The following is a 25,401-nucleotide window of genomic DNA, read 5'->3' as shown; positions in this document are numbered from 1 at the left end:
CTGTGAGTCCCACATGGAGCCCAACGGCGGCTATTTTATTAATACATGTAATACCAAGATCTTCTTAACACGTGAGCCTATCGAGCAAACCCTACCTTCCTTTCATTCTCTTCATTTTAAGGAGGCACACGGCGGTAGAATTGTTTCAGACCTCAAAATATCACAAGAAAAATATTTTCTGTCGATACGTCAAAAATACTTGAAGTAATATCATTACTTTTCAATCCTAGTCCCTCAAAGATTGTGTTTGAGCTGACAAACGCGTCTATCCTTTTCTGTCTCCCTCCCGAAACATAGTTTGGGCTCCTTTTTATGGCTCAAACTTTGTGGGACTGCAGATTGCAGTGGCGGATCCAGAGGGGGGCGCAAGAGGCGTGGGGCTAGGACTTCCATAAAATACAGCTAACGGTTACAGTGACTATATTGCGTGCGAAATCGCGAGAGTACGCCCTCTTAGCGTAGCTGCTATACTCTTTGTACTCTTAAAGAGAGTTCTGTGGTACGTACACTAGATGGCGTTAATGGCAGCGATGGCCAGCCATAGTTTTGGTGGTGTCTTCGCTAGCAAGAAGGATTAGAATCTGAGTTATCTTATCATCAGAATTCATCTTTTTTTTACAACTACTGTCCACCAGGAGCTTAATTCTGAAGGAAATGACGTGGCATTATCGCTTTAACTTGATCACTACAATCAATTGGCTGTAAAATGCGCACAAAATTTAGGATTAATCGCTTTCAACGTAATGTTAGTCCCACCTACATGAAATAAAGTTGGTGAGTAACTTTTTCATTGTATTGTTGGTCATTACTATTAGGCAATAATTTATGGCTGCCATAATTTATAGCGAGCAATATAGTTCTCAAACTTCTGTTAGATAGAATCTAGATATTAATGTGTTTTATGACTAAATGTAATTTCTACTTATTTGTTATTTTAGTGGTAGTAGGATCGGGAGTTGACCGAAAGATCGGTCTGTCTATCTGTCCGTCGGGGAATGTTCCGCGGAGACTACGTCTGGCTTCACGGATCCACGGAGGACAGCGTCAATGGCAAAATATAAAAGAGTCCTCCGGACAGACGGATCTTTCTGTCTAGATCGGGAGGTTTGATTATTCATTAATCTGGTGAGTGGTACCGTACTTGCATTCGTGAAATGTTGATTTTGCTCTACAAGCTTCAATTTGCTGACCTAGGGCCATGAATTAGACGCAATCGAGAAGGGTGAGGTACCTCACCCAATTTTCCATAGAGACAGTGGTTAAGAACATCCACACAGCGATGGGTAATATACCTTCCGTCTGTCTACGGAGGAGAGCGATAACGTCAAAAAAATGAAAGACTCCTCCAGACAGTCGGATCTTTCTGTCTAGGAAAAGTCATGAAATTTTGTTTTCAAATTTCTGTGGGAACCTTGTAGCCCTTATTTATCATCATTTTCGTGAGGGTTTAAGAAAAACTTTGGTTTTCATGGTAACAATGGTAACCTGCCAAGTTTGAAGCATTAAAATTATGGAATTTTACTGCAGTGACTACTGTCTGTGTGTGTAGGCCTACTGAACACAGTCAGCATTATTATCACTCCATTCATTTTGTCATATAACAAGTAACCGGTAACTGCTTTCAACCTCCATAGACTTTGCACTTAACAACATCGTGAAAAGATGCACACAAAAACGATTTAGCCACACACTGCGCAGTCGTGGCATTTCTTTTCTTTTGTTCTCTTTTTTTTTTTGTCATTGTACAATTGTACTTGTAGCAATTTCATGCAAGGGATGGTAGGTTGAGGAGTTACAATGTAGAGCCTTTATGTGTAAGGCTAGGCAGGTATCTCGAAGAGGGGATCGTCCTGGTTGCCCTCTTTTGCACTCTCTCTACTATACTGCCTTGATGTCTGAAGCGTAAGCGGGGAGACCAGACTGCATTGCCATGGCATTAGCCATTACCGTACTCCACAGACTACATGTACAGCTGTAGTCCTTGGCTTTGTACAATTTGGAGATTGTGGACATATCATGACATTGATAATACACCTGATACTTGTGAGGCATTATGTTTTCGGGTTGTCTGTCCCAGCATCCATCCTTCCGTCTGTCCGTAATTAATTTTATGGACAGCGTAACTATACCGCTTAAGGTATCCTAATGAGACTTGGTATACTTATGCATGAGTGAGCGAAGTTGTGCCTACCAGCTTTTGGGGGCACATCCTCAAGGTCAAAGGTCAAGGTCAAATGCTCAAAATTTCACTATTTTCCCCATATTTATGCAATATGCCAGGAGTTTTTGTTTTGTTTTTCTGGAAACTTGGTACCACGTGCATACATGTAATACCAAATAAAGATTCTCCAGAGAGAGTTTCAAGTCATGAGTTCAAAGGTCAGAGGGCAAGTGAAAATGTTAGAATTTCACTTTTTTCAATATTTCTTAGAAATGGTTACAAGCTATCTTCACGGAACTTAGTATTTATGCATGTACTGATTAGCAGTGATTATCTAGGGAATATGGGGGTCATGGGTCAAAGGTCATGGATCAAAGGTCAAGGTCAAATTTTCATAATTTTAATTTTTCCCTCATTTAATGCAATACTATCTGTAGACAGATTTTTCTTGAAACTTGATACTGTACATGTATATACGATAACCCAATAGAGATTCTCTTGGAAGTTTCTTGCCCAAAGGTTGAAGGTCAAGTGAAAATGCTAAATTTCATTTTTTGGTCCATATCTCAAAAGTTACTCAAGATTATATCATGAAACTTAATATCTGTTCTACCTGGCAGTGATTCTCTTGGGAATTTTAGGGTCATAAGGTCAAAGTTCCAGGGTCAAGGCCAAGTTAAGATGCGAAAATGTTACAATTTGATCGTGAAATTGAACTTTTTTTCCATACCTTAAAAGTTTGATTGATACATAGACTTTTAAAAAAAAGGTTCAAAAGTGAAGTTAAAATTCTCAAATCCCCAAATACCTGCGCTTTTAGGCAGTATAACCAGCCATCCCATTAAACCTACATGTAGGTCAAGGAAAGTGAACATTCAACACATTTGTGACAAACCTGTCATTTTGAAATTTTGCCAATTATGTTTTCAATTACCATTAAAAAAAAAAAGGACCATCTCAAGCAGCTGGTGGATCATTTTTGTTTTTGTTTTTGTTTTTGTTTTTCTTTGCTTGCGAGTACCTGACTCAATCTCCCGTGCACTGGACAAGGAGGCAGAGTAGTAAAAGCACAAAAGCCATGCGGCCCATATCCCGTTCAGAAATATTTGCCAAGCAAGGGACATGCACCTGTAAATCAAGAGTGAGGACCACAACTGATTACGGGATTATGTCCGATCACCCGACAGGGAGCACACTGTCATTTTTGTTTGCTTCAACTATTACACTGAAGTCTGCATCTCTTCAATAGAACAATAATGCTCTGAGTTCAGAGACTCCAACCCAAAGCACCTTCTGATCTGGAGATTCTCCCGCCTGAAAGTAACCCCAAGCAAACGGGAGACTCCAAGTTGATGTGTGCGAAGCGCGAAATTCCTAGGGTTCTACAGTGTAGATGCTATCTGGTGTTATCTAAGGCTTATTTTTTTCGACATACAATATCAATAAGTAAGAAATCCTTTCCAAGGGGAGACACAGAGCCAGGGCAGGAGAAATTAAATCTCAAGCGGGAGAACGGGAGTTTTTGCAAAAATGGGTTTTCGGCGGGAGATCTCTCGTGGAAAACGGGAGAGTTGGAGTCTGTGAGTTATAATATCAATCAAGGTTTGAAATTTGCACTTGAGTAATGAACAACTTCATTGAAATATGTCATCACCAACCAGTCAGCTTTTAGCAATTGCTGGGGGGCAAAACTTAGGAAATTTGCTGAGCATAGACCTTGCTCAAGCTGTTCTGCAAAAATTGGGAAGCCGAAAAAAAAATCGTTACAAATAGTTTCAAGAATATTTCTCTCTTTTCTGGTAAGCATGATGTATAGTGAAATTTTAGCTCACGATGGATAAAACCATAAATGATTTCCATAATCTGCCTAGAAGTCAAATTTTAAATTTTTTATTGGTACCTCAACTAAAGTCTAATTATTCTAAGTTCGATGCCAGTGACATGTGGCTGATTTTCAAGTGACAGGTCACATATTCTATCATAAGACTGACACCAACTTTTAACACTGTCAATAGCATTTAGTGTATTCTTGCAAAAGTGATTTGGTTAGAAGTGAAAAGTGTGTACAGGGTTAAAAAAAATTAAGATACCTAATAAGAATATTCTACAGAAAATATTTTACATAAAACAGTTAGAAATGTCATCTCCCAATTGTTTTACATTCCCAGGAAATTGAAAAATAATAATTATAGAAATACTCTCAGCATATCAAAAAGTAATGTCAAAGAGTCTAGACTATGTTGACCTGTTTCACCATTTTTAGTCCTTGCACGAAATTGGGGTGTGCAGCTTTTTGTTGGTTTTGTGATGCTTGTCACATGCGGTCTCATGTCCTGTGCAGTAAAATCTCTCATTCATCTCATGTGATCACAGATTCAGTCCCTTTGATTTGTTTTGTTTTGTTTTTTTGTTACAGACTCCCTTCCAGTATACAACTAATGGACATGGCCGTCTCATGGATTAAGATTGAGGAAGTAGATGATGAAGAAAATGAAGCAGCAGAATATGCATCCCAGTGGAAGGTGGTCTATATGGAAGACATCACTGAAGCAGGTACAGTGTACATGTATGTAAAGTGATCTCTGTCAAACTGACGCAGTTTTTGTCAAATCATTTCCCAAGAATATGATTATGAATGCAGCCTGTATGATGAAATATATTAAAGGCCAAGAAAAAAAAAATGTATTGGCATATCCCGACAGACTGTGAAATATTGTTGACCCTAGAGATTAAAAGAAAAAAAACCTTCGCTATCGCGAATACGATAGCACATTTTCGCTTCCATGCAGTCGCTATTCTATCTCAATATGAGTTGCCATTTTATTTCATATGAGTTTCACAACTTTCATCTTTGTTTAATGCAATTTAGCAACTTGTTTTTATTTCATTCTCATGTGTGTACATTATGTCAACTATTCCCAGGGACAGTTCATACATGTATCTTCTTTTACTCACTGCCAGTAACTTCTAATTCCAGATGCTTGGATTTAACCCTAATCTCACCGGGTTTTTTGAGGGACTTGAAACTACCGGGGGGTGGGGGACTTTTTGGCCCACCTTTCACATCTTGGTCATGGATCATGCGACCTCGCAAAAATTTGCACTAAGGTAGACGCCAGTGTAATCTACAAGAGTGCATTGGTTGATTTTTATGCCTCCGCCACGAAGTGTCGCCGGAGGCATTATGTTTTCAGGTTGTCTGTCCTTCCGTCCCTCCGTCCGTCCGTCCGTAATCAATTTTGTGGACAGCATAACTGAAAACCGTTTGAGGTATCATAATAAAACTTAGTAGGTATATGCATGAGGGGGTGAATTTGTGCCTGTCAACTTTTGGGTGCAGATGCTCAAGGTTAAAGGTCAGAGGTCAAGGTCAAATGTTCGAAATTTCACTCTTTCCCCCATATCTATGCAATGCCTGATGGCATTTTCTTGAAACTTAGTGTAAACATGTATCACCAAATGAAGATTCTCTAGTGAGAGTTTGGGGTCATGAGGTCAAAGTTCAAAGTTCAAAGGTCAAAGGTGAAAATGTGAAAACGTTTAAATTCACTTTCTTCTCCATATTTTGGCAATGGTTCAAGGTATCTTCATGGAGCACAGTACATATGCATGTACTGACTGGCAGTGATTATCTACGGAATTTTGGGGTCATGAGCTCAAAGATAGGGGTCAAAGGTCAAGGTCAACTCATTAAAGTTCATTTTTCTATCATATTTTTGCAATGCCCGCCGGATTTTTCTTGAAACTTTGTGTATAGGTTGTACATTTGTACATGTATTACCAAACTAAGATTCTCTGGGAATTTTTTTTTGGCCAAAAAGTTGAAGGTCAAGTGAAAGTGCTAGATTTTACTTCTTCCTTCATATCTCGAAAGTGGTTCAAGGTATCATCATGAAACAAATATATGCATGTTGTGCCAGACAGTGATTCTCTTCAGGTCATAGGGTCAAAGGCCAGGTCAAGATGCTAACAATTTAGTATTTAACGCAGAAATTACAGTTTTTCTCTGTAGCTTGAAAATTACTCAATGCATAGAGACTTATAAGGGTCTAAAGTCAAGTAAAAGTCCACAAATCCCCCAAATACATGCTTTCATAGAAAATGTAGCCATTCATCCAATTAAGTCTAGTTCAGGGAAAGTGAACATTCAACACATTATATACATGTCAACTTAATATTTTGCCATTGAGATGAAATTGTCATCACACATTGTCATGGCATACTATAGAACTATTAGGAGAATCATACATTATGGCGGAGGAATACCAGTCGCCATAGCGACATTTCTCGTTCAAATTTTAGTTGATGTATTTTGTATCAAATGATGTATGCTAATTTATGCAAAAAAAAAAAAAATTGCCTATAAACAAAAAAAAAATAAGATCCAAGACTTCTAATTTTTGTTGAACGTATTCTTCTCAATATCCTCATTAATAATATTGAAGGAAAAATTTGGCTCCATAATTATATGTATTTTACTGTTTTAAGAATTTCTTAATTTTTCTGTTTTTGTTTTTTTTAACTTTTTGTTTTTGTTGCTGTATGTTTTGGTCAAAATTTGTTGCAGAAACTTTTTAAAGTGTAATCATGCTAAAATAAGTCATTACCAGCCATTGAAAGTAAAAATATACAAGTGAATTAATTGTAAAAACACAATTTACATTGGTTTTGTACACATGGGAATAGGGTTAAAGTTGTAGTACTGTATATGATTAATAGTAAAGCATCTATTGCCATGGATAGTTCACCTTGTCACTCCCCACAGGGGTATTCCATTACGATATTAAATAAATGGACTTTATGATGACCATCTTCATGAATGGTGCCAGCAACTTCTAATTCCGTGCAATGTATGTCTTTCAATACCCACTTGCAGGAGAACGTGATACCAACCCATGCTCAACTTCCTCAATTCCAAAACTGGAGAAGGAAAGAGAAGTCGTGGTGAAGGCTTACAAGCTTCCTCTGTATGAGGAGTGTGGAGGAGAATTCACAAGCAGTGAAGATTTGAGACAGCACCTAACAAGACATGGATCCAGACACACCCAAGAGAGCCCTACCCCACCAAGTGATGATGGTGATAGGAATGTAACCAACATGCATTATTCTCAAACCATAAAAGTGGCATCTAGTGACAAAGTGGGTCTGGTCCAAAGGCAGCAACTTACAACTTACCAAGTTGATGGTTTGACAGTCTTTGATGGACCGGTAGATTCCATGTATACCACTGATACAATTGTCAAGGTTGAATCTTCACTGCCAGGAGACCTCCAGATACAAGCAAGCAACCATGACAACTGCCATGACTGTGATGGTAATGAAGTTTGAATTTTTAGCAATGCAAACCTGGCAAGAAATATACGATATGTCAAGTTAACGATTAACATATTGTGCATTATGTGAAGAGCTGTTTAGACTTGTGGCAGATAGATATTTTTACCAAGGATATCTGCATTTTAATAGTGAAGATGCGTTTAAAGATATTTGAAATTAGTTGGGAGAGTGAGAAATCTTGCTTTTCTAAAGGAAAAAAGAATACCCTACATTTTTAGCTCACCTGAAGTGAGCTATTGCAATCGCTCTTCGTCCGTCGTCCGTCGTGCGTAAACTTTTACATTTTCATCTTCTTCTTGAGAACCCCTTAACCGATTTTCACCAAACTTGGCAGGTAGCATCCCTAGGGGGATAGGATCTCAATTTGTTCAAGTGGGCACCATACCCCACCTGGGGGTCCCCTTGAGGGGCCCAACCCCCCAAACTTAAGGAATCTTAAAAAATCTTCTTCTCTAGAACCAGAAGTGATAGAGCTAAGTTAATACCATAAATTAGTACATTGCTGCCTATAGTTTCACGTTTGTTCATGGCGGAATCAGGGGTGCCCCCTTTGGGACCCAGGGGAGGGGGGGTGGGGAGGGGTCCTAATGGGGCCCAAATTGTACATTTTCATCTTTTTCTTGAAAATGCCATTAGGAATTTTTACCAAAGTAGGCAGGTAGCATCCCTAGAGGGAAAGAATCTAATTCCCATCAAATGGGCACCATGCCCCACCTGGGGGGCCCCAGGGGGCCTAAATTTGGACCGAAATTGTACATTTTCATCTTTTCCTTGAAAACCATATCACTAATTTTCACCAAACGTGGCAGGTAGCATCCCTACAAAATTAGGGGGATAGAATTTCAATTCCATCAAATGGGCACCATACCCCATCTTGGGATCCCCAGGGGTCTCGCCCCCCCGTAAGGAATCTGTACAGATTTTCTCTAGAACAGGGGCCCGTTGCATAAAAGTTACAATTATGGTAACTTTGCCATCCAATGGTAACTACCATGGTAACAATGCTCAACAGCCAATCAAAATCAAGAATTCCATGGAAGTTACCATTGGATGGCAAAGTTACCATAATTGTAACTTTTATGCAACGGGCCCCTGGAAGTGATTGAGCTAAGTTAAAGGACAAGTTCACTTTCATGTACATGTGGATTGAGTGAATGCAACAATTTTAGCAGAACACATCAGTGAAAGTTTGAGGAAAATCCGACAATCTGTTCAAAAGTTATGAATTTTTTAAGTATCTGGGCAATTACTGCTGGATGAGAAGACTACTACAGTGTGCTATGTCACATGCGTACAACGATATAATGAAAATAAAAAGAGAATTTCACAAAACTTTACTTTTTGAATAAAGTTCGCATTTCTTGAACTTGTTACTGATGTATGTTAAGGATAATATTATTCCCCTTGCCTTCTGAAAGAGAGAAGTCGAGTGTTCTTTTGTTATGTGAGAAAAGTGAAAATAAGGTGAATTTTCTTTATACTTTCTTTATACCGTTGTACTCATGTGACATCACAAGCTATAGTAGTCTTGTCATCCAGCCATGACTGAGCAGAAACTTTAAAAATTCAGAACCTTTGAACGAATTGTCGGATTTTCCTCAAGCTCTCATTGATGTGTTCTACTAATATTGCTGCATTCACTCAACCCACATGTCTATGAAGGTGAACTTGTCCTTTAATACAATGAGTCAGTATATAGATGACTATTGTTTCAAGTTTGTCATGGGAGAATCAGGGGTGTCCCTCCCCCCCCCCCCCCACCCCCTTTGGACCCAAGGAAGCGGGAGGGGATGGGGGTGGGGGTTCCAAATGCGGTCCTTAATTGTCATCTTCTTGCTCAAAACAACGTGAAGGATTTTCACCAAACTTGTCAAGGTGTCTTTACCAGTGTGATGGAATAATTATGTATTAATGGACACCATGCCCCCATTCCCAAAGCTACCCCCACCACAAGTTTCCAATTGTTCTCAGGTAAGAGTCAGCAAGAATGCATGGAAGGTGAACTTGTGGTACTCAGGTGAGCGCGTGACCCCTGGGTCTCTTGTTTCCCTTATCACCTTGAGCTGGAGACCTTTATTTTTGGTGAAGATGAAAGCCTACATTTCTTTTTTTTTCAATGGGAAGAATTATGATATAAGAAAACAAGCCCTAAGTTCATCCACAATGCATTCATTCATTCCAATACTAAAATGTATAGGCTTTGTGATCTGCATTGTACTTTTAATCTTCATGAATGGTGCCAGTAACTTCTAATTCAAGATGCTCGGATTTAAAGTTGTGGTACAGTTTGTAATTGATAGTGAGTGAAGCAATTATTGCCAAGGACAGTTCACCTTTTCACTCCCCAACAGAGTCTTCCATTTTACTGAAATGAATGGACTTAATGATGAACATCTTCATGAATGATGCCAGTACCTTTTAATTCTATACAATGTACGTATGTCTTTCAATGCTCAGTTGCTGAAGAGTATGATGCCAACCCATGTTCAACTTCATCCATTCCAAAACTGGAGAAGGAAAGAAAAGTTGTGGTCAGGACTTACAAGCTACCTCTGTGTGAGGAGTGTGGAGAAGCATTCACAAGCAATGAAGATTTTAGACAGCACCTAACAAGACATGGATCCAGACACACCCAAGAGAGCCCCGCCCCACCAGGTAATGATGGTGATAGGAATGTAACCAACATGCATTATTCTCAAACCATAAAAGTGGCATTTGATGATGAAGTGGTTCTGGTCCAAAGGTAGCAACTTGCAACTTACCAAGCTGATGGTTTAACAGTCTTTGTTGGACTGGTAGATTAGATGCCACTGAGACAATCGTCCAGGTTCAAACAAACACTATTTATTGAGAGGGCGCTGGTCACAATGTGGTATAGACTGGTTTCCAGACCCATTTCCAACTGGATTCCGCGGCCACAAAATCGCGCCCCGCAGCGGTGTCACTGTCTTTGCAGAAGGCAAATTCCTCTGCAGGACAAAACCACCTTAAACTATACTAGTTTTTGATGTTGAGAGCATTGATATCCTTGAATAGCGAAATACATGTAGTATGGACAGAGGGTCTGGAAGCCAGACTAAATTTGGAACCACATTATTAAAGCACAGTTTGTTTTACGGTGAGAAGAGGCTGGGCTCTGCCACAGCTCGGCCATGGCCAAGAGTACCTCTGGAGCTTGGCCAAATGGGCGGTCAATTTTGGTACGGCAAGGAACGGCCAAGCCCAGACTTTTCACTCAATGTAAACGGGGTCTAAGTTAATCCACAATGCATTGAATTAAAGGCCTATTTGCATGCTTGAAAATGAAACTTTGTGACTTTTTTGTGTATTAGCAAAAAAAAAAAATATATATGTATACTGTATGAACTGTTACTTTTGCAAATTTCACGAATCACAGTTGGATCGCGAGTTTAACATCATGCGAAAATGTCCCCACGTGCCCTGTTAATAAAGCATTGAAGGGTGTGTACACTTCTGGTTGAGATGAGGACTTAGCTTTTAATGTTTTGCGAGATATTCAAAAACCACTCTATGAGATGTCAAAAAGCATGCAATTCTAAGGGGTATCAAAAGTTTATTTGATGAAAATCAGTTTTGAAATGGCCGAGATATGAAACAAAAAGATTGTAATAAAAGAGATTTATTGAGTCCTGACTTAAAATCAAGGAGTGCAAGTTTTTGTAGCTCACATGAGCTGAAGGCTCAAGTGAGCTATTGCGATTGCTCTTCGTCCGGTGTCTGTCATTCATCGTGCGTAAAATTTGTACATCTTCATCTTCTTGTTGAGAACCCCGTGACTGATTTTCGCTAGACTTGACAGGTAGCATCCCTACGGGGTAGGATCTCAATTTCTTCAAGTGGGCACCATACCCCACTTGAGGGGCACAAGAGGGGCCCAACCCCCCAAAACAAGGAATCTTAAAAAATCCTCTCTCTACAACCAGAAGTGATAGAGCAGATATAATACTAAGAGTTAGTAGGCCTGCATTGATGACTGTAGTTTCAAGTTTGTTCATGGGGGAATCAGGGGTGCCCCCTTGGGACCCACGGCAGGGAGGGGAGTAGGGAGGGGTCCCAATGAGGTCCAAATTGTACATTTTCATCTTTTTTATGCCTCCGCCACGAAGTGGTGCCGGAGGCATTATGTTTTCGGGTTGTCCGTCCGTCCGTCCGTCCTTCCGTCCGTCCGTCCGTCCGTCCGTCCTTCCGTCCGTCCGTCCGTCCGTCCGTCCTTCCGTCCGTCCGTCCGTCTTTCCGTCCGTCCGTAATGAATTTTGTGGACAAGGTAACTATCAAAAGCTGTTGAGGTATCCTAATGAAACTTGGCATGTATGTGTATTAGGGGGTGAAGTTGTGCCTATCAACTTTTGGGTGCACGTGCTCAAGGTCAAAGGTCAAAAGGTCAAGGTCAAATACATAAAATTTCACTATTTCCACCATATCTATGCAATGCCTGAAGATATTTTCTTGAAACTTAGTGTATACATGTATTACCCAATTTAGATTCTCTGGTGAAAGTTTGGGTCATGAGGTCAAAGGTCAAAGGTCAAAAGGTCGAGTAAAAGTATTAAAGCTTCTTTTTTTATCTGTAAATTGGAAAATTGTTCAAGGTATCTTCATGGAACATAGTATATATACATTTACTGACTGGCAGTGATTATCTAGAGAATGTAGGGTTCATGGGGTCAAAGGTCAGGGGTCAAAGGTCAAGTGCAACACTTCAAAATTTTACTATTTCCCTCATGTTCATGCAATGCCAGCAGGATTAGTATTTTTATGCCTCCGCCACGTAGTGGTGCCGGAGGCATTATGTTTTCGGGTTGTCCGTCCGTCCGTCCGTACGTCCGTACGTACGTCCGTCCGCTTTCGTTTACGCGATAACTTGAGTAATATTTACTGGAATTTTACCAAACTTGGTCCAAGTATGAAGTATGATGGGGCAATGATTTGATTAGATTTTAGGTGAAATCGGCAAAAGGTCAAAGGTCAAGGTCAAATCATGAAATTTTTCCGTTTACGCGATAACTCAAGACTGTATGGAGCAAATTTCACCAAACTTTGTTGGAGGATGATGTATGATGGGACAATTACTTGATTAGTTTTTCAGTGAAATCGGACAGAGGTCAAAGGTCAAAGATCAAGGTCAAATCCTAAAATTTATCTATTTACGTGATAACTCAAAACTGGATGAAACAGCTTTCACCAAACTTGGTCCAAGGATGATGTATGATGGGACAATTAGTTGAATAGATTTTAGTGACATTGACAAGAGGTCAAAGGTCAAAAGGTCAAGGTCAAATGCTAAAAATGTTGCTATTTCCCTCATATCTATGCAATGCCCGCAGTTATTTTCTTGAAACTTAGTGTAGACATGTACTACTGCATAAAGATTCTCCAGAGAGAGTTTCATGTCATAAGGTCAAAGGTCAAAAGGTCAAAGGTTAGGTGAAAATGTTGCAATATCACATTTCTCACAAATGGTTTAATGTATCTTCATGGAACTTGGTACATATGCATGTACTGACTGGCAGGGATTATCTAGGGAATTTAGGGGTCATGGGTCAATATTCAGGGGTCAAAGGTCAAGGTCAACTCCTCAAAATGTTACTATTTCCCTCATATACTAGTATATGCAATAATTGCATTATTAGTTTTAAAATTTAATATACATGTACATGTATTACTTAATGGAGATTCTCTTGGAAGTTTCCAGCCAGAAGGTCAAAAATCAAAGGTTAAGGGTCAAAGGTTAGGTTTAAATGAAAAAAAAGATATATTTTGTACTGTAATTACACTCTTTCTTCATACCTTGAAAATTATACTCAATGCATAAACTTATAATAAGGTCGGTCAGAAGTCAAGTAAAAATTTTCAATTCCCAAAATATGTGTACCTGTACTCTTTAATAGACAATTATAGCAAACCCAGTTCGTGGAAAGTGAACATTCAAGATATTTCTGATAAACCTGTTATTTCGATATTTTGCCAGTTATGTGAAACTGTCATCACACATTGTGAAGACATTGTACTATACACCTATTGGGAGAATCATGCATTATGGCGGAGGCATCAGTCGCCGTAGCGACATTTCTAGTTTTTTTTTACACTTGGTGTATGCATGTGTAACCTAATAGAAATTCTCTGGAGAGTTTTTTTTTTCTTTTTCTTTTTTTATTGCCTCAAAGGTCAAAAGGTCAAAGATCAAGTGAAAGTGCTGAACTAACTTTTTCCTCCATATCTCGGAAGTGGCTCAATTTATCGTGAAACTTACTGCATATCTATGCATGTTCTACCTGAAAGTGATTATCTTATGAATTTTAGGGTCTAAGGCCAGATGAACATGGTAACAATTTACTATTCAGTACAGAAATTGCACTTTTTCTCCATACCGGTACCATGAAAATTACTCAATGCATAAATATATGAATGGGTCAAAGTCAAGTTAAAGTCCTTAAATCCCCAAATACATGCTCTCCTATTCATCCAATTAAACCAAGTTCAAGGAAGGTGAACATTCAACACATTTCTGACAAACTTGTCATTTCAATATTTTGCCAGTTTTGTGAAAATGTAATCACACATTGTCCACATGTACTATCTAGACCTATTAGGAGAGTCATGCATTATGGCGGAGGCATACCAGTCGCCATAGCGACATTTATAGTCTTGAAAATGCCATGATGAATATTCACCAAAGTTGGCAGGTAGCATCCCTGGGGGGGGGGGGGGGGTTGGTCCCCATAGGGCCTCAGGGAAAACATGGTGCCCGTTCAAACACTTTGAGATCCTATCTCCATAGGAATGCTACTTGCCAAGTTTGGTTTAAATCCAAACTTGGGGGGGGGGGGGGGGGGGGGGGGGCAACAGAATCTCAATTCCATCAAATGGGCACCATGCCCAACCTGGGGGCCCTAAGGTTCTCTATCCACACCCCCCCCCCCCCCAAGTTTGGATTTTCGCCAAACTTGGCAAGTAGCATTCCTATGGAGATAGGATCTCAAATTGTTTGAACGGGCACCATGTTTTCCCTGGGGCCCTATGGGGACCAAACCCCCCCCCCCCCCCCCCCTAGGGATGCTACCTGCCAACTTTGGTGAATATTCATCATGGCATTTTCAAGAAAAAGATGAAAATGTACAGTTTGGACCTCATTGGGACCCCTCCCCACTCCCCTCCCTGCCGTGGGTCCCAAAATTGTAATTTTGGGGGGACATACTGCAGTATGTCACACAAAAATTACAATCATATTTTTATGCCTCCGCCAACGAAGTGGCCGGAGGTATTATGTTTTCGGGTCGTCCGTCCGTCCGTCCGTCCGTCCGTCCCGTTTTGTTTTTGTCGATATCTCAAGAACCGTGTGGTGGTTTTACATCAAACTTGGTATGAGGGTATATCCTGGGGGGATAATACTTTGTTTGAATTTTAGGGTCACGGGGTCAAAGGTCACAAGTTATTTTGTGAAAAAAAAAGGTTGAAATGTCATGTCTTTCTCCATATCTCGCAAATGGTTCAAGGTATCTTCATGGAACTTAGTATATATGCATGTACCGATCGGCAGTGATTATCTAGGGAAGTTGGGGGTCATGGGTCGAAGGTCAGGGGTCAAAGGTCAAGGTTAACTCCTCAAAATATCACTACTTTCCGTATATTTATGCAATGCCTGAAGGATTTTTTTTGTTACTTGATGTGTGCATGTATTACCCAATATTTATTCTGTGGGAAGTTTCTTGTCAACGGTCAAAAGGTCAAAGGTCAAGTAAAAGTGCTAAATTGCACTTTTTCCTCCATATCTCGAAAGTAACTCAAGGTATCATCATGAAACTTACATATTTAGGCATGTTCTACCTGACAGTGATTCTCTTTGGAACTGTGAGGTCAAAGTTCAAAGGCCAGGTTTTGATAATGCTATTTTACCATTTGATACTGAGATTATACTTTTTCTCAATACCTTGAAAATTACTCAATGCATAAACTTATGAAAGGGTCAAAAGTCAGTAAAAATCATCAGTTCCCCTAAATACCTGCACTCTGACGTTTTAATCATTCATCCAATTGAACCTGGTTCTAGGAAAGTGAACATTCAGCACATTTGTGGCAAACCTGTCATTTTAATATTTTGCCAATTGTGTGAAACTGTCATCACACATTGTCAAGACATTGTACTATAGACCTATTAGGAGAACCATGCATTATGGCGGAGGCATACCAGTCGCGACATTTCTAGTTGCGTTGATAACATCCAATATGTTTTGTTTTTTTTATACCCCCGCCAAACGAAGTTTGAAGGGGGTATATAAGCCGATTCGCAATCTCGGCGCGCATTGCATTGTGGGTTTATGTCAAAGGTCATTGGAGATAAACAAACTTATAATAATCGTAGTCTGCACTTGAATCGTACGTGTGTACAGTGACGATTAGAATTCAGAAATGAATATTTAACTATTTATCGAAAATGGAGGCAAATGGGACGGAAAATGAACGTCAGCTAACCTTGGAAGAAATCAAATTTTGGAAAGTGGACGCTTTAAAGGATTTTCTTCGCATAAGAGGACTAAAAACGACGGGTTTGAAAGCGGAGCTGCAAGCGTTAGTCTACAGCGCAGTGCGATTTGGATACAGTGTGAAACCAAGCGAAGTTGAAGAAGAACGATCGCGGTCAAAACAGTATGCAGAATTGTTGTTCATAAACGGAAAACAAATTCCAGATCCGTTGGCGGACCTGAAAGATGACTGGTTGCCAGAAAAAGAAGGAGTGAAGTTTTGGCCACCCGTTAGTTATTTTGAAATAGCCGAGTGGTTGTTAAGCGAGGCGCCCTGCCCCAGGCAGTGAAGCAAGTAAGATGGAACGGAAATCGCGTGGTACTAGACCAAAAACGTTGCAAGAAAGATTACTCTCAGACTACAAAGAGGGAAAGGCCTTCTCTTACTTCAACAGCAAGTGGCTCCACGAAATATTCTACCACCCAATTTCAGCGGAAAGTGAAGTTTCTGTGTTGAAAGCACAATGTACTCCCTCATTGGCAGTAAAAAACATACCTCACAGCGTGTGGGTTGCCATTGACAAGTCCTCCGGAAAAATCTACAGTGCCTACTGTAGTTGCTTTGCTGGGTAAGAATCACACAAATTATGCAATGATGTTGTTGCCAGATAAACTTGCACTTAGACTCTAGTAAATTGCTGAATAATAGTTAATACGAAGGTAGACTATATTGTTTGGGACTAGGTGACTTAGGTCTAGATCTATGTGCCGTACAAATGGGCATCTAAATGAACCGTTTGATTTAAAAACCCAAAATACTTACCTTGTCTCTTCTTGCGTCCAGTTGTGGAAAATTTAGGTTTTGATGAGCGCACTGTATTTTTTTCTCCTATCCAATTGAATAAGCAACTTACACACACTCCTGCAAACACCATGTAACTCTATGGCCAACACAAATTTCAGCACTGCCCTCTATCTGACAGATTGATTTATTTAATTTGGGGGGGGGGGGGGGTCCGCCAGTGCTAATCCCTCGAGTCGAGATCTAGTATATTTTAATAAAATATGAACAAGATCAGTGATCAGCATGATGTGAAGCACATCATCAAGATATAGAGTCTACATGTAACATGTATCCAATTGAAGGAGTGGGATGAAAAAAAAGGATATTTTATCACTAGGGTGTACAGGACAATATTTTCCACAAGTTCGATAATGTTCATTTCTGTCTCCAACTATAGAAACTGCATGACACGTAAATTTGCACAGCTCATACCAATGGCTCCCCGACTGGGTAAGAGTAGGATGATACCTCCGTTTTGAAGTTTAAAACTATTATTATATTGTTGTCTATATATGTTAATTACATTATGATTTGTATTCTACTTTCTACAGTCTGGGATCTTCATGCAACCATGTTGCTGCACTGGTTTTCAAGTTGGATCATGCCTTCATGACTGGAGTGTCGCAAAATCGACATCTACCATGCACATCGAAAGTCTGCAGTTGGAATGTGTACAGTGGGGGTGCAGCTGCAGTTCTTCATGGCAAGCCAGTGTGTGAGATGCAGTGGGTGAAACCAAGCTATGGAAACAAAAGTAAGCATACTTTACTTCCTATTTTCAATACCCCCCCCCCCCCCTTTTTTTTCTTTTTTTTTAATCATTACATTAATTCATCCATGGATTATGAGTAATGGTTAGGAGGGATGGCATATTTCCCGATCAGAATCTTATTTCCCACCTAATTGTCCGGGAAATATAAATTTCTCCCATTGACTTTCTATTGTTTGGACAGGGTTCGGGAAATATGACCAAAAGTGGAAAATATGCCAGTGCCTGATGCCTGATGGTTAGCATGATCAAGAATTGATTTAGACCCCAAATTTATGATAAAGGAGAGGAGTAATAGAAGGTAACTTTTTTGTTTAGAATTGAATTATCTTTCTCCCTCGATAAATAGGCCAATATTTTGTTATTGTACATGTATATTAAAGGCATAGTTTAACAGTTTCTAGATTTAAAAAATCTGAGCTGCATGGTCCTACATGCTATCAGAGTATGTGATGGGGTGTAAAAATGCACCTGTGAAAAAATTAGGCTTCAATGTTATTATTTAGTGCTTCAAAAGAGTGAAAACCTAAAAGATCACCCCATAGACTACAGTACTGGAGTTATTATAGCTAGCGATAATAACTACAACTTTCATAGATATCTTGATAATGACTGGTTTTCTTTCATTATTTTTGCATTCTTGGCTGTTTTTTCATCCATCTGAACATGATTAGAGAGGTCAGGCTACACAGTTTTAGAATTTTTTAAATCGATCAGTTACGATGTTAAACAGTGGCTTTAAGCCGTGTGTTTTATCAAAAGAATTGGAAAACAAAAAACTACAATAAAGTATGAATCTAGGATGTAAATTTTTACTACTTGTTTAATAACTTCTGATATTTAATGAACTTTAAAAAAGTATATTTAGGTTGAAAGGCCTCTGAAGGAAATTATCAAAATTATTTATTATGTATTTTGGGGTTCAATGTTGATTCCATTTTTTTTTCTCTAATACAGGGAAACGCAAACAGCCAGTCAACACAGCAGTAAAGAGGCTATTCAACCCAATGGGAAGCAAGGCAATACCACCAGCAAGACAACTTGCGAATGCCATGTACCCAACTTGTGAGAGATCAACAGTATTTAAGTATTTACAGGATGAAGAAAGCCACAATGTGTCACCATCTGTGAACTACTCTCCTGAAGTAGACTTCAATCTGGGACAAGAGGTAGAAGTTGAAACAAAGAATTCAGTCGATCCCGACTGTCTGACAACTTTAGGTGGCAGGTATGAGACTGTAGAGTCGTTCCTGAATGGTTTGCCTACGTATACACAGGAGGAAGTTAATGTCGTGGAAGAACATACAAGAGGCCAAGCAGAAAATATACAGTGGGCAAAATTTCGTGCAGGAATGATAACAGCATCTAACTTGAAATCAGCCATTACAAGGCAAGCTACGCTCGATGATCCATGTTCTTCCAAAAGTCAGGACACAAAACCTATCATAGAAAGACTGATGGGTCGTTCTACTATTGATCGAAATTTACCGAATCTGAAGTATGGACGGATAATGGAGCCAATCGCAAGGAATGCATATGAAACAATCCAAAAAGAAAATGGCCACCAAAGTGTACAGGTAAAGGAGTGTGGTCTATTCGTCCATCCAATCAAGGTGTTTCTTGGAGCTTCACCTGATGGATTGGTTTCTTGTAAGTGCTGTGATGAGCCTGGAGTCCTAGAGATAAAGTGTCCTCGGACCATTGCCTTTGAGGAACCAACAGCTGAGAATCTCGACTATCTCACCATGGTAGATGGAGAAACAAAACTGAAAAACAATCACCAGTACTATTATCAAGTTCAGTGCCAAATGGGGATCACTGGACGCACGTGGTGTGACTTCTTTGTATACACCCAATCAGGATTCCATCTAGAGCGCATTTTTTTTAATAGAGAAATGTGGAACAAAGCGATGGATGTGGCCGAGAAATTCTTCTGCCAACACATTGCCCCTGAACTTGTCAGTAAAAGCCATGAACCGTAGCATAGTGTGTGCAGCAACTGTATTGAATATTGACAGTACTATGAATGGAATATAACTTAAAATATCTGGAAAATATTTATCATTCACACTACCTTTTACCCCTTAACTCTTTATGCGTTACTTTAAGATTACTTAAAGAGTGATATCCAAGAAAATGAACTTAAATACTTTTCTGAGCACATTAACCCTCTCAGTACCAGACCTTGCAAACTCCATTGACTTACTAGACATCTACATGCCTATGGTAATGAGAGGGTTAATAGTGCATTGAATTGGTCCCCCAACAGACCCAGCACCTTGGGAGAAAGGTATTGATTTTTTCGATTGTTCATTCCCAGAACAATGAGCAGTACTTCCTGCCTTTGAATTTCATGACAATTGTGCAAAATTGCGAACGTAACGCATAAAGGGTTAATGGCAGACAGAGACATTTGCAGCCTAAAATGTGAGATTTCTTCGGTTATTTATGTCTTTCACATAAAGCAGTTATCAATCTAGAACCTTGAATTAGTACTTTGTAATATTTTGTCTGAGCTAGTTCAAGGGGACATGACAAAGTCTCATCATTTTAAATTTTATCTGGTTAAAATGTATATTGCGATATCAGGCGACACTAGTTGATTAGTTTTCATACTTTACAAATATTGTATTAAAGGTATGATTCTAAGATTTCACACACATTTTGAGAAGAGTTAACATTTATTCATGCAAAGTTTTGTGACTTTTCAAGGTGTATGAACATATCAGGTTTTAGGCTGCAAATGTCTCTATCTTTAAGATATTTTTGCTAGTATCATTAATTTTCTGATTTTATTCATAGATGAAATGAAAAGATACGTGAACTTGAAATATCGAGGTAATTTTATTGGTCGTAAGCATATTGTGAGTTTGCACTGTTCAAGGAAACAAAAATCGTCATTGCTATACCTGCTACTACATGTACATGTACTTACATACATGTACATGTACATCACTGGGAAATACCTGTGCCTTGCCTAAATGACTGCATACAGATTCACACTCTTTTCTCATAGATTATTAATATCAAAATGCAATTATGCTTGCCATTTTTTATGCTTCAAGAGTTATTCACAATGACCCTGATGAGAACGATGTATTTGCTTTAATATGGAATTTAATAGACGCTAGTCTGAGATATGGAATTTAAGAGATGCTACTCCGAATCTTCACACAACTCGAATAATCGTATAAGTCAAAGAAAAATTCTGGTTCAGATAGGTGTAAACCAGTATTTATTTTATTGTGTAAAGCAACATTTGTGAAAGGATTTTTTTCTTGTTCATTTGTATTCAATTTCAGCGAGGTTGACTGCACGTATTCGTGTACTGTTCTACCTCTCCCCCCCCCCCCACCTCCCCCTTTTCTCACTTTTTTTTAGTGCTCTCTCAATCTCTCTCATGCATTCTTCACCCTCTCAACCCTTTCACTCTATTACTGCAGGCAGCTACTTATGACTTTAAAAGATAACTTGTGTAAGTACAGCACATAAGAATTTGAAGACTCAAATACAGGTGCATATTCATTACATGCATCTTTCTCTTTTAATGACATGGCCATATTAAAAAAAACATCTTTCAAATAGTTCTTTACATTCAAATTCATCATTCATGTAACCATTTTTAAAGGGAATTACTCAATGTGCAAGCACAAGTGATGGTGGGATAAACGTGACAAAACAAGTAGACTGGGAAAATCATGAGTGATCTATGAGGTTACATGTACATGTAATTTCTCTGCATTCTTGATAGCTGTTTCAATACAATGTCAGTATTACACCTACATGTACATGTAGGTAAATGTGTGTGTATTCTTCATTCTTAATTTATTTCCATCCAGTATCAGTACTAGACCTGTGTGCTCCCTAGATATAATTAAAGCAACAAACTTTAATGTACAAGACTAGTAGCCTGTAACAAAGTTTAAAACCTTTAAAATGATGGTAAAGGTTATCAGGTTTTTCATCAAATTGTAACTAAAGCCCACCGCGTACTATTGCCAAGATTCACCGGTCTTAAGACCAGAAGTGTGACGTCACAACCTTGTCAGTCTCCAGTCTTAAGACTCGGTCTTAAGACCAGTCTTAAGGATTTGACATGTCAAATTTTTTAAGACTGGCCATTGACCCACTGTGCAGAAAATGTATGCAATTTCATGTTACTTCATGGCTGAAGACCATCGTGTAGTGTTCAGCGGGCATTAAGGTTATGTGTTTTACTAAATTTTATCGGGTGTACTTATGTATACAGAAAAAGATCTACCTCCTCAATGTCTGAGCTTCAATGCATTGAAGACTGGCTCACTTCTAATAAAACAAAACACCTGAACATGTAACTGAATTACATTTTGTTTCATTTGTATAAATTTCTGTACAGACTCTCAGTAGTCATGGAATCACAAGATACATACATGTATTACCAAGTGCGGACCTAGAGCCAAAGATTATAATCATTATACAGGGAAACCCCGTTATAACGAGGTCCAAGGGACCGCCAATTTTTCCTCGTTATAACCGGTACCTCGTTATAAACGTATGCATTTTTGTACCATTTTGATATGTGCAAATGAAAATGGGACCAGTAAAATCTCCTCGTTGAAAGCGATATCTCGCTATATCCGAGCTCGTTATAACGGGGTTTCCCTGTATACTGACATATAATGTACAATTAAGCCCCCCTCTTCCCCGTAGAACCGCGCCTGAATATTACAATAATTTTCAAACAAGTGTTCAGCATTACTCCCACGTGCCGAAGATTGTGACTTGGCCTTGAACCAGAACAGCCTGGTGGGCAAGTTCCTGCCCTGCATGCAGTAGATGGCAGGTTTGAATCCCACTTCCAGTTTTTTTGTGACTTGGTGACTTGCGATATTCATTACAGATCGAACATGCGACCTTCACCACATGAGAGTAATGCCGAAATTTGTTTAACAAATTACAGTTCACTCCTATTAAAGCTTCTTTATTTACTATACAGGGCGGCCCAGAAAAAAACGGCCTAACCTATTTTCCACGGATTGTTTTTGCAATGAATGGTATCAGTGGATAAGGTAACATCTGATTAGAAAAGTGACACCAAGATGAGCAAATTTGGTTGAGTAGTTTTCATTTTCTAGTACATTTTGTCAGGTAATGTCGAGCCCTAAAAATTTTCTCGTCGGCTAACCCTAAACTGAAAATAGTGGATATTTGAGCGTACCACAGTTGTTTAGGGTAATCTGATTCAGTTGATAAATTGTATTGACTAGAGACTACTCGTAAGAATTGATCAACTTAATCTGATTACTCTTTCTAGCTGTGGTACGCCCGGATTTCCACCATTTTCAGTTCAGGGGTAGCCGACAAGAGAACAATTCTAAGGCGTGACTTTGCCCCACACAATGTACTATTAAATGAAAACTGCTGAACCAAATTTTCTGATCTTGGTGTCATTTTTCTCAGAAGACGTTACCTCATCCACTGATACCATTCATTGCAAAAACAATCCGTGGGAAATAGGTTAGGCCATTTTTTCTGGGCCACCCTGTATAACAATTGGTCAAAGTTAAATGATAAACACATTAGAAACCATTTAGCACCTAAAAGCAATGTTAGGTGCATTACATCAACAGCACCTAAGACAATGTGAGATGAAATTTAGAATGGATTGAGCATTGATTCTATTACACAAGCCAGGATTTGGAATGAGTGGGGGCACAAAGAGCAAATATAAAATTGGCACAAAATGACAATTAGATTTAGCTATATTAGTGTACACATTCAATGTTTTGGTGAATTCAAAAATTTTTTACTTGATCTACAGAAAGTGCTGGATTTTGTCCCAAAACACAATTAAACCTACTAGTACTTGCAATCATTTTGTACAACATATTTTCATTTATAATTATGACAAATGGCAAAATATCACTATAGGACCCTACATGTAGTACATACAATACCTATATGGGAACAATTCAATATTTCCAAAGTTTTCGGTATTTTCTTTTGAAAATGATTTAACAAAGCATTAAAATTATTCACCCAGCACCACAAAATAGCACATTTATAAAAAAATTTGATTTCATTCAATTTTTGCAATTTACCATAACTATCTTGTGGCTTAAAATTACAGAGGGAGCGCGCATCAACTTTGTCCCCTGCCTGGATCCACCACTGTGTTGTTTTGCTGTCTCTTTCAAAGCACGAGAGGGGGGAAAAGGATATGAAAGAAAATATTTTCGAAGAAATACTTTGTAGTATATGTAATTTTTTTTTTTAAGTACAAAAGCAGTAAGACATCACTTTGAAGAATTGAAACTTTACTCTGTTTTGGATATATATGTACATCTTTTCCATTACAATTTTTTTTCAGTTATTTGACCTCACAAAAATATTTTGAATCATAGTCATGACATAAAACTACCACAAAAGTTTGTAGTCCACCTGAACATCACTTAATAAGATCTGGTTGCAGATTAACTAGAGCTGCACATACAATCAATATATCATCTGCGCTGGGTACAAGTGTGAGAGGCATTGTGTTGTTTAAGATTTTAAAATCTTTCAAACGATTAATTGCTCTCTCCACATGAATTCTAAGATTGGCAATAACTTTTGTCTTTTGCACTTTACTCCTTGTCATCTGACGCTTGCCTTGTGCAGCTGGTGGTATTTCAAGCGTAGCATGGTGCAAGAGTAATTCTTCCTGTATTGGAAATCCCCTATCGGCCATTACAACATCATTTGGGTCTAGGAGGCTTAGAAACCCACTTTCTCTGAAGATTGCAACATCAGATGCTCTTCCTCCGTAGGCTTTTGACAAGAAGGAAATATGCCCATTTGGCGTGATCCCAACTAATACTTTAATGGTATTATGTTTCTTATAATCTGACCAAGTTGATGCCTGCAGGTCAAGTGATCGTGGCCTCTCAATGAATATTTCCGTGCAGTCAATTATGGATCTAATGTTCCGGCAGTGCTTCCTAAATTGTATGGGCATATTAAGAGAGATGGATGATCTGTTTGGCCACACAATCAGAGGTTTTAGGGTCATTGCAAGGAACCTTAACCAAGTTGTAATTATCTGGGAGCATGTGCTGGATACAATTCCAAACAGCAATGCTAGAAACTGGACAGTCAAGTCTAATCGAAGACGCATCAGAACAAGTAGAAATTCATCCTTGAGTTGCAATTTTCTCCTTGGACCAGATTTCTTTGGGGTACCCTTGAATGGACGGCCTTTCCTGCTACATTTAGCACTCTTCCAGTAGCTCATTGTCTTTGCATGAGGCTCTACAAATTTGTACATGTCCTCAAATGCTTGTTTGGAGCTGATACCTGTACAATGGTTAACATCTTTGTCAGTACTTATGTTCTCTGCACATATAAGTTTCTTTCTGCAGCTCTTTGGTCCTTTGTTTTCAGTTTGTCTTGAAATTAATTTGTGTTGTAACTCCTTGACTCTGTGTTCAAGAGAAATAATTTTTGCCTGTTTTTGGATGCAGCCTACACAATCACAACTAGGCTTGCAATCACACTTGTAAGTGTACCTGTGATCCTCTTCAACCTTCACTGAAGCAGCCATGCCAATAGATGGACTTGGTGTTGAAGATGTAGTGGGAGTACGGCAAACTCTTTTCCTAGATTTGGTTGGCTCTTCACGATCTCTTGGTGGTGCACGCTTTGGTGCTATTTGCGGTGAAAGTTTGTATCCAAGATGAAGTACAGGATCAGGATGCGCCAAGGTTGGTTTCCCATCCGGGAAATGTTTCGAACACACTCTATCATGAGGTTTGTTTATCCAGTTTTTACCAGTTGATTGATCCTTTTGGTTCAT

The 25,401-nt window shown here is 39.0% G+C and overlaps 1 protein-coding gene across 1 annotated transcript; it reads left to right on the top strand.

Annotated features, from left to right (window-relative positions):
• The first annotated feature begins 16,336 nt into the window (after positions 1–16,336).
• Positions 16,337–22,570, top strand: LOC139716177 (uncharacterized). Its single transcript, XM_071627740.1, has 3 exons — positions 16,337–16,604; positions 17,371–17,573; positions 18,546–22,570. Exons 2-3 carry the CDS (start codon positions 17,429–17,431, stop codon positions 19,568–19,570), a joined length of 1,170 nt encoding a protein of 389 aa, XP_071483841.1. The 5' UTR covers positions 16,337–16,604; positions 17,371–17,428; the 3' UTR covers positions 19,571–22,570.
• The last annotated feature ends 2,831 nt before the right edge of the window (positions 22,571–25,401 follow it).

This window comes from Diadema antillarum, unplaced genomic scaffold (assembly GCF_040938485.1).
Source record: "Diadema antillarum isolate AM-2024a unplaced genomic scaffold, OU_Dant_1.0 scf00000006, whole genome shotgun sequence".
NCBI classification, from domain to species: Eukaryota; Metazoa; Echinodermata; class Echinoidea; order Diadematoida; family Diadematidae; genus Diadema; species Diadema antillarum.
Note: the sequence above shows the minus strand (reverse complement) of the source record. Positions and strands in the feature narration are given on the sequence as shown.

Bases quoted from the DNA above. Each gene is read 5' to 3' on its own strand.
- LOC139716177 (XM_071627740.1), top strand. From the start codon at position 17,429: ATGACTGGAGTGTCGCAAAATCGACATCTACCATGCACATCGAAAGTC. The intron at 17,574-18,545 runs GTAAGCATACTT...TCTCTAATACAG, and splicing joins ACCAAGCTATGGAAACAAAA to GGAAACGCAAACAGCCAGTC.